This window comes from Hemicordylus capensis, chromosome 2, assembly GCF_027244095.1.
Source record: "Hemicordylus capensis ecotype Gifberg chromosome 2, rHemCap1.1.pri, whole genome shotgun sequence".
NCBI classification, from domain to species: domain Eukaryota; kingdom Metazoa; phylum Chordata; class Lepidosauria; order Squamata; family Cordylidae; genus Hemicordylus; species Hemicordylus capensis.
The window spans coordinates 4,068,262-4,078,295 of record NC_069658.1 but is presented as its reverse complement, the minus strand read 5'-3'; the positions used below and the strand labels follow the sequence as shown (position 1 = coordinate 4,078,295).

At 50.5% G+C, this 10,034-nt stretch overlaps 1 protein-coding gene across 10 annotated transcripts in view; it reads right to left on the bottom strand.

Annotated features, from left to right (window-relative positions):
* Positions 1 to 10,034, bottom strand: part of UBAP2 (ubiquitin associated protein 2) — a 173,284-nt gene continuing 163,250 nt past the window's right edge. For 9 of the 10 annotated variants that reach the window (XM_053297005.1, XM_053297000.1, XM_053297004.1 and 6 more), the window contains 5 exons: positions 7,633 to 7,732; positions 5,803 to 5,910; positions 2,834 to 2,901; positions 1,882 to 2,073; positions 1 to 236 (listed from right to left, as the gene is read on the bottom strand). In XM_053297005.1, the coding sequence (XP_053152980.1) occupies positions 141 to 236; positions 1,882 to 2,073; positions 2,834 to 2,901; positions 5,803 to 5,910; positions 7,633 to 7,732 (564 nt within the window). In that variant the 3' untranslated portion in view covers positions 1 to 140. The remainder of the gene's footprint in view (positions 237 to 1,881; positions 2,074 to 2,833; positions 2,902 to 5,802; positions 5,911 to 7,632; positions 7,733 to 10,034) is intronic. The other variant, XM_053296999.1, reaches the window with a different exon arrangement.

The following is a 10,034-nucleotide window of genomic DNA, read 5'->3' as shown; positions in this document are numbered from 1 at the left end:
GGCTGCCATTTCCCCCCTGCTGGCTTCTGGGCTGGGCTCCTGGTGTGGATGTTCCCCTGGTAGGTGTGGGAGTCCAAGGACAGGGGTCAGCTGCTGCGAGGGATTTTTCTCTCCCTTCTCCCCTTTTTCCACGTCTGGGCTTAGTTTGTCCAGTATGGAGAAGTTCCGTAGGCGGTTTTGGTGGCCTGAGACTTTTGCTGCATGGCGCTCGGCTGACTGCGTTGGCCAGACCCACCCTGGAAAGAGAGGGGAGAGAGCAAGTTGCGTGGGCCAGAAGCAGCTGCACACCTCCCCTGCACCCATCTGCTGATGCACACAACTGCCAGTGACTACCCTAAGGACTCTCTTCAAGGCTTGGGGGAAAGGCAGGTTCTTAGACGTGGGGTCGGTGCTTCACCCTCCAGGCGTGCTCAGAGACCATGTGCTTTGCGTCTTTCCCCACCCATGGAAGGAAGCCAGGCCCTTCCTTTGAATAGCCCCCACTGACCCCACTGGCCTAGACCCTCAAGCAAGTCTGTATGGCTCCACCGGCGTGAGCAGAATGAAGAGAGAGACACTCATGTCAGCCCACCCCAAAGTCCCTCCTACAACTTATCGATTTGTAGACTGAAACTAGCTGCACCAACCAGCAGTGCTTGGTAAGGATCCCACGATCGGTTGGGGAAACCCATGTTCAAGAAAGGAAAGCAGATTTATGCCAATGGGTCAAGTAGATTCTGCTGGCAGTTGTTCTAAAAATCTATTTTTCAGGGTCAGAAAACCAAATCTTCCAGAATTTTCCTACAGCAAATACAAAGCGTAGTAAACTGAGACAGGTCAGGAATTCTCAAGGCCCGGGTGTAGTGACACAGTTTAATTCCTTCACAAATCTGGGAAGATCAGGTGGGAGGGCTGCGTAAATCATAACACTTGTGCCCTGTACAAAAAGGGAGGAGAGGGGAGGTGGAGGAATGTCGGTGTGCTTGGCAGATGTGGGAGGAATGGCGGGGGGGGGGATCTTCCCAGCTGCTTTCGTTCCTCTTCAAGTAACATCTATGTTCCATATAAAAAACTCTGCATCACTTTTTGGTCAGTTAGTGCCCCAATACAGCATCCAAAAAGGGTTTTGTACAGACAGACTACACACAGAGCAGGAAAAACAGCAATAAAGTTAACAAAAGGCAGCCAGCATATAAAACAACCTCATGGGGGAGCAATCAGCCAAGACTAAAAGCCTGTCAAAACAGGACTGGTCTTTGCAATCCTTCTGTATTAAAAGGCCACTTTTTAAACTCCCTCAAGCTTTCCAAATGACATTACACTGTGGGGTCTTTTGGAGTAGATAGATAGATAGATAGATAGATAGATAGATAGATAGATAGATAGATAGATAGATAGATAGATACACACACACGAGGAAGGGAGGGAGGGAGAACACAAGGGCGCACACAGCCGAGAAGAACTCAAGGGCACACACTCTCTCATGGGCAACACAGAAACCCCAACCTCCTGCCTCTCTCTAATTTTGAGCACAGTTCTTAAGAGAGATTTTCACCAAAATCCAACTTGGGTGGTTTCTTTTGAGGGACCCCAAAACTAAGGGTCCTTCCCCTCAAAAAATTCAATGGAAAAGAAGATTACTTGCACACAGAGTTGCTGTATATGCAACGATCTTACAGCACCCTGTAACCTGAAAGTACCTGCTTTGAGCCCAGGGCAGGGGAAGTAGGAAGGTTATCAAGGTGATAGGGGTGTGAAGATCTCCCGCCTGAGGAACCCTTTGCCTGTGGGACGAGGGGTGGGCCAATCTGAGGAGAGGAGGGCTGCACTGCTGGGGGATGCCTCTGCAGCTGACATCGGGGTGGGGGGGGGCTCTGGCCTGCTCTCCGCTCAGTGACTCACCGGCCCATCCTGTTGAAGGTGATGGTGCAGCATCTGGGAGTGGGGCTGCTGGTGGGCAGGCAGGATATGGAGGAACGGGCCTGGGGCATAGCCAGTTGCAGCCCCAGGATTCAGCGGCCCCGCAGAGCCCAAGGCGGAGGGCAGGCTGAATGGGGGCGGAGTCCCAGCGTGGAATCCCTGCTTGTCAAAAGTCTAGGCAAAGAAGAACAAAGACATCTGAAGAGACAGGAACAAAGGCTTGGGGAGGAGAGCTGGTCTTGTGGCAGCAAGCATGAATTGCCCCCTCTGCTAAGCAGGGCCTGCCCTTGTCTGCATCTGAATGGGAGACTACATGTGAGCACTGTCAGATACTCCCCTTAGGGGAGGGGACCGCTCTGGGAAGAGCATCTGCAGACTTGCATGCAGAAGGTTCCCTCCCTGGCATCTCCACAATAGGGCTGCAAGAGACTCCTGCCTTCAACCCTGGAGAAGCTGCTGCCAGTCTGGGCAGACAATACTGAGCTAGATGGTCTGAGTCAGGACAAGGCAGCCTCCTATGTTCCTAAGTGCATGCAGAAGGCCGCCTGTGACCAGGGCTCAAAATGCAGAAAGTTGCCCTGTGGCTCAGTCCCAGAGACACACGGAAGTGCCAGAAACAGAAGCAGCAATATTTCAGGACAGCCACGCATGTGCAGAGTGCTGAGGCAAAGGGTACAACTCCAATTGTAGGATTAAGAACTCTGGCAGTGAAGGTGCCGATACCAACTCCGACACGCGTCAAGACAGGCAATGCAAACTAAATCAACTTCAGATCTAGCAGCAAATATCCAACTTCAGATTTGGCTCCCAGCAAATCCTCAGGGAAGAAGCTCCTCAAGCCAGGGAATGAAAACGGGACTTATCAAAATGCTACCAATAAAGAGCTTTTAGCAGCAGAGGTGGAGAAGGCAGTGGCCATGCTGTGGCAACTCACCTGAGTCTTGTTGTAGACTGAGCCACTAATATCAGGCACACCTGTGTTAGTTGAGGTCACAGAAACACCTGGAAGGAGAAAGGGAAAGCAGGCAGCGAGTCAGGGACAGAGGCCAAGGCAACAAGCACAACGCACTGAGCTTCCCCACTACTGGGGCCTCCCAAGCCACAAGGGCTGGTGACCATTTGATTGGAGCTGTTTGAGCAGTTTCCTCCTCCCCCAGCCACTATTCCTTTAACAGATCATGGCTTCTATGGCCAAATATCTGTAATTAAAAATATGCTGTCAGGTTCACAGAGAAGAGCTATTAGCTGCACTAGCTAAACAGAAATTTAATCAACTACAAAAGTGGGATGTGGTGTAGTCAACTAGAGTTGTTGGACTAGAACCAGGGAGACCTGGATTCAAATCCCCATTCAGCCTGAGCCAGTCACTTCTCTCTCAGCCTAACCTACCTAACAGGGTTGTTGTGAAGATAAACATAACCATGAGCGGGATATAAATGTAAAACAGAGACATTAAACAACAACTTTTAATGGACTAAAAAGATGCACCCCCAATTAATACTGGGAAGATATTTAAAAACAACTTTAAAAAAAAATACACATCCTTCCAAACCCTGCAGATGGGAAGCACCATCTTCAGAGAGAGTCCCTCTTCGTTCCTTGCCTGGGAGGGCGATACATGGGGACATCAAAGAGAGATGCTCTTACTTCAGGGCTGTTTTCAGCCCGAGGCAAAAGCCAAGCTATCCCTCCATGGATTGCAGCTCATGTGATTAGCCAACTAAGGGATTTCCTTCATTGGGTGAAAAACTTCCAAGTGCAGAGGCAGGACCAGCTTCCGTTCCCAGATGCCAGGAGCAAGCAGAAGCAAAGCACAACCGTTCCTCTTCATGGCCTGCTTGTGTGTGTTCCTCGAGCATCTGGGACAAGTGCTGAGCAAGATGAACCTTTGGTCTGACCCCAGCATGGCAAGCGTTGATTGATCCTGTAATCCAGGGCCTCTCAACCTTGGGGCCCCACATAATGGTGGACTACAACTCCCATCACCCCCAAGTTCAGCCACTGTGGCTGGGAATGATGAGAGTTGTAATCCATCATCATCTGGGGACCCAAGTTTAATAAAATACAAATAAATAAAATACACAATAGATTTCTAGAAGCCATGCAACTGCAGACTAAATGAAACACCGGCACTTTGGAAGACAAGAGGCAGTGCGCATCTGGGAGCCTCTGGCCTTCCAGAGAGCCCAGCTCACAGCACTAGTCCAGTCCCATGGCCTGGTGTTAAGGGGGAGATCATCGAGTACAGAGGTGGAGCTCCCATCAATGAGCTAGGAGGGAAATCCAGGGAACTTGACACAAACCCTTTCGTGTTTGTTTTATAGTTTTATTGATGGTGATTCTGTTTTTATGTGATTTTTAGGTTTTAGTTGTTTGGTTTACATTGTAAAGCGCCTGGAGATTTTATACAGGGTGGTATAAAAATACGATAGAAACCAACCAACCCGCCTCTTCCAGAAGAGCCATTTTGTCAGTAGTGGGCACCGAGGTCTACACCAAAGGAGGGGCAGCCATTCTCCACAGCCTGCCCCTGCCCCACCTCCCAAGTACAGAACCGAGTCCAAGCGACTCTCTCATTCATATACCACTTTTCAACTAGAACGAGGGACAAACCACCACCACCACCCCCGGGTTCCTCAAGAGCAAGCGGACAATGTGATCCGATGCGCAGCGGCAGGTCAAGCCTAGCCTATGGAAAACATGCCGGGGAGGGTCTGCGCCAGACCGCCTACTCCAGGCGGCAACAGCTCTCTGCAGTCGCAGGCAGCAGCATTTCCCACCTCTCTACCCAAAAACCTTTAACTGGCAATGTTGGGGAGCACAGCCGGGGCTTGCTGCATGCACATGCAGTCGCGGAGGCGAGGGCCCTCCCCTTTGGGACTGGGAAGCTGCTGGGCCACTCTTACAGTTATCTATGGAGAGGAGAGCTGGTCTGGTGGTCGCAAGCATGACTTGTCCCCTTAGCTAAGCAGGGTCCGCCCTGGTTGCATACGAAAGAGAGACCTGGTGTGTGAGCACTGGAAGAGATTCCCCTTAGGGGATGGAGCCGATCTGGGAAGAGCTGAAGGTTCCCAGTTCCCTCCCTGGCAGCATCTCCAAGATAGGGCGGAGAGAGATTCCTGCCTGCAACCTTGGAGAAGCTGCTGCCAGTCTGTGAAGACAATATTGAGCTAGATAGACCGATGGTCTGACTCAGTATATGGCAGCTTCCTATGTTCCTATGTAAGATATAGAACAGAATTAACCAAGAGTTCAGGACTGGAAACTATGTCTGGATTCGCTCCATCCTGTGTGTAGCATTTTCTAGGGAGGAGAGCTGGTCTTGTAGCAGCAAGCATGAATGGTCCCCTTTGCTAAGCAGGGCCTGCCCTGGTTTGCATGTGAGCACTGTAAGAGATTCCCCTGAGGGGATGGGGCTGCTCTGGGAAGAGCATCTCATGCATGCTTGCATGCAGAAGGTTCCAAGTTCCCTCCCTGGCAGCAATGCCAAAGAGGGCTGAGGGAGACTCCTGCCTGTAACCTTGGAGAAGCTGCTGCCAGTCTGGGTAGACAGTCCTGAGCTAGATGGACCAAGGGTCTGACTCAGTAGAAGGGATGTTCCTATGGGGAGGAGCCACATTTGGAAAGGCAGACCTCCCTCCCTCTCTCCACCTCCTCCATGAGGACCAGCCTCTCCGTCAGGGTACAGAGATAGCCCCCCACCACCACCGCCGCCCAACCCTTGGCTAGCCGGAGCCCAGCTACGAAGCTGAAGGCAGGCAGCCAGGAGGAGAGAGGGCGGGAATCGCCTGGCTGCTGGAAGAGGCACCGCTGAGCCTGGGAGGCCCTTGCCTTGCCAGGGCTGCTCGGCATCTCCCAAATGAGCAGCAGCAAGAGAGAGAAGCGCAAGACAGCTTTCATTACCCTTTCCTGGTCCACTGCCAGACGCTTTGTTTTGTGCTTGAGAGGACCCAGCGTAGCCTCCTTTGCTGTAGTCTCCAGCTGCCGACCCCTGCGTTAGGTCATCGTAGCCTGACAGTGGGAACATGAGGAAGGATGACGGAAGTTACCAGCACAACTGCATCCCCGTCTACTGCGCCGGGCAATGTGACTGGAGGAGACGGTCTGGAGACAGGGAACTGGGCTCAAACCCCAGCTCAGCCGCGGCGCCCACACCCGGCGGACAGGCTGGGCCAATCACTCTCTCTCAGTCTAACCCACCACACAGGGGGGTTGCAACGGGAATCCCATGCAAGCCAACATGAGTACACTGGAAGAAAGGCAGGAGACAGGAGGAGGAGGAATAAGCCAACTCAAAATGGACGCGTGCTTCAAGGAGCCTCCTAGTTAGCCATTCACTCCATGGGAGGGAGGAAGAACTCTTCCCGGGAACAGCTTCATGGGCCCCCCAGCTCAGCCAGCCTTGCCAGTCTGTGAAGGCAGGTGAAGAGTTAGTGCTTTGTGTGGAGTGGTCCTCTTTTGTTCTTAAGCAACATGGCTGGTAGTTAAGAGAGGTGCCAACGAAGCCATTGGGCATAATCTGCGAGCACGGGGAGCAGCACTTTATTCCCCCTCTTCCCTCTCCGATTCTGAAAATGAGAATTTCAAGCCAGGAGCCTCTCGAGGGAGTCTGCTCAAAAAGGGATCATTTCTTCCAGGTCCTTAGGGTGCGTGTGCGCGCACAGGCGCATATAGTTGGGGGGAGACCCCATGTTGTCCAACACCTAGTGGGCTCCTAGTGGGCATAGCTGAAAGCCCTCACAGGATATGTTCTGAATTCTGGTTGTAGGCATGACAAGCCCTTGCAGACCTCTTCCACGTCATTGCCCCATGGCTCTCCCCTGGGTTTGGAGTCAGCCCTACCAGCTGAGTCCTTGGAACAGCACCATCTATCTCCTTTCCATTTGCCTCCCTTTTAACCCAACACCTCCCCCGTTATCACTACCTCCATCGGGATAACGCAGTCTCAAAATGCTTTGAAATAGAGTAACAATTCCATCACTGATGGTTCCAGGGTGGGGGCAAGGAGAGAGGAGGAGCCTGATCCCCTGGAACTGTGCTTACCCCCCAGCATGACGTAACTACCTAGGGGTTCAGGGCCTCAATACTGCAGTGAGGCACACTTGCGAGTAGTGTCTCCTAACATGGTCCCTGGGATAGATAGTGGTTTCATCACCAGACTCGTCTCAGCCATTCCTCCCTCTCCCAAACCCCAAACGGCAGACAAACTGACTCCTGGAGCAGCAAAACCAGCCCTGGCCTCACCATGCAGAAGCCACTCCCTTTGGGCTCCCCAGTGGAGGAGATGACCTGCTCTGTTCACCGATGCCAGCAAGCTATGTCACTTGCTCTTGGCCTTGTTGAAAGTCAAGAAAGGAACACAAAAAGCTAATCCAGTCAAGAAACCAGCAGGGCCATTCCTTTCCCAACGAGACGCCCAGTTTGGCAGAGGTGTCCTGCTCCGCTTCCAAGAGCCGTGCAAGCCGCTCCCATCTCAGTGGAGGCAGAACCAATGCTGAGAAGGCTCCTCCTCAGAAGCCTCTGCCAGTGCTGCCCCTTCAAACAGGGCAGAGGGGGACACTCATTATAAAATGTCCTCTTCCCAGGAAGAAGGCAGGAAGCACAGAAACACAAGCCGGTGCTGCCAGCACAACAAAAGAGCATACGGGGTTCTCCTGCCCACAAGAGGAGTGAGTGTGCATTGCACAGCAAGTACAGCAAGGGGGTTAGTGGCACGGCGCACCCCACGGTTACCTGCTCCATAGGTGTGCTGGCCGTAGCCGCTTGCCTGCTGGAAGGGCGTCGAGGCGGTGTTTAAGCCAACACTATGCTGCTTGGCAGATGCTTGAGGGACCTGAACACAGGGCACAGGGGATGCAGATAAAAAGGTCAAGTTACTGACTAGTTTGTTTTTAAGGATTTATAGCCTGATCACCTCCAAAAGTGCTCAAGGTGATGTACAAGTCAGAAGCCATAAAACCACATATATGGTTTGATGGCCATAAAACAATGGTCATCAAAACAGAGACGTATGCAATGGCAGGCTTTACACATAAGATTTCTGCTAATGCTAAATATGAGGGTAGATATGAACCAAGCACCCAAATCTCTCAGGATTCTACTACACTCAGGAGCTCAAGAAGTTTGTTTATCCTGCCCAGTGTGGTTTATTACCTCCCCCCACCTCACCAAATCCTGACAACAAGCTCATTTTTAAGACACCTGGCAAGATACACATTCTGATTTCTCCTCCACTATGTTGTATCTGATACTCTGCATAAACTGAGCATACACCTGAAACAAGATCACTTGTGACTACCACAAACCCCTCTACATTCCTTAAGGTGCTTCCAGGTAACAGGTTCTAATGCAAGAGGCTGTGATTCCCTTCACTAGGATATACTCGTGCACTGTTCACAGGGTGGGGTGGGGTGGGGGGACGACATTTGGGGGTGATTGGTTTTAGAGGCCAACAATATGTTAGGATTTGGTGGAAGTTCCTCCTTGGCAATAAAGATGGGGCTGTTTTCCTACAGCAGAGGTTTACTTCAATTGTGACGGTTAAATGCATAAACATCCTAAAGGAATGTAAGCCCTCAACCCCTCCAGAGAGTTCATGGGGCATCTTCTGGGTACTGAGTTGCTGATGGGGCCTACTCAGTCACTCCCACTAAATTTATGACCAAGAATGGATCCAGAAACCCAAAACTCCCTTGCCTCTGGTATGTAACCTTTTGCCCCTCTGACAGTTACAGCTGGATGAACAAGAGGTGAACAGCAACAGCCTATAATGCTGATTAAACCACAGAATCCTGTGCTCCTGGCTTCCAGATTTCCAGCACCACAATGACTGTAAAGCTCAAGCTGTCCATGCAGACCAGCCAACTAACCTCTGGAGCTTTGGGATAAGTAGTACTGATTGGGTGCACCAAATCCTTGAAATTAAGAACCCATGGAACCGCTGGGTCTGATCACTGGAACCTTCATTTTTCTGCAACATCAGTACTCAGCTTCTTCTGATCTTATAATTATTTCTAGAGTCCCTTTTGGACCCCTTGGATATATTAGAAGTGAGAATTCTAAAGCATTGCTCTTGGCACCACAGTAACCTCTTCTGGCCACTAAAGACATGAAGAGTTATGTTAATAGGTCTGTCTTGGTCAGTAGCCAGTTAGAACTACTGTTGTTAAAGGCTAGTGCCTCTTTGGTTATGCTGTTCTCTCTCTCTCTCTCTCTCTCTCTCTCTCTCTCTCTCTCTCACTCTATCGCTCTCTCTCTCTGAAGTTTTCGTTTACTTCCTGTGCTGTCCGTTGACCTCCAAATTACCTATGCCTTCTACTTTTCTTCAGCACTGCCCTATTCCCTAAGATATGAACCTAACCGGGTCACACCAGTAGAAACACCATCATCCTTTTAAGTTATGTAAAAAGAAGAGGAGAGAGGAAGAAAGCGGAGAAGAAACAGAGGAAGACAAACTCACAGCAATACATCTTTTGATCAGGTTTCCACAAATAGATCCCGTGTTTATAAGTTGCCTACAACGCAAGTCTCTGCTCTGAAAAAGCTATAGGCAGGCCACAGCCCTAGGAGGTCTGGGCCCACCTTACTGGCTGGGACATACACCTGTGGGTTCCTGCTTCCAAAACTGCACAGATGGCAACACCCTTTTGCAATCCACTGTAGGTCACCTGCTTCAACCTTCTTGCAAGGCCTATCCCTGCTAACTTCTTTTTAGATTGTGAGCCCTTTGGGGACAGAGAATCATCTTATTTATTTGTTATTTCTCTGGCTGTATAGAAATCAGATAGATAGACAGATAGATAGACAGATAAAGATAAACCTTCATCCCACCTCCACTTCTGATAAGCATGTAGTACACCGCTCTGGGCTCCTTGGAGGAAGAGCAGGATATTAAATGTTAAAAAAAAAAAAAAGGCGATGCAATCTAGACACCAACATGGCACCATCACAAAGCAGCTGCAGTGCAGAAAGATGAGTTCACACAACAATTAACTCCAGCAGACTCAAGCGAGAGCCCAGCCACACCATGTAGGGGAAAGCAAAAATATCCCACGCAGAAAGGTAGGAGCCTTTCTAGACTTCAAATGCTGATTCTGACCCATTCCATCTGCCTAGTCATCCCAGAATGAAGTTTT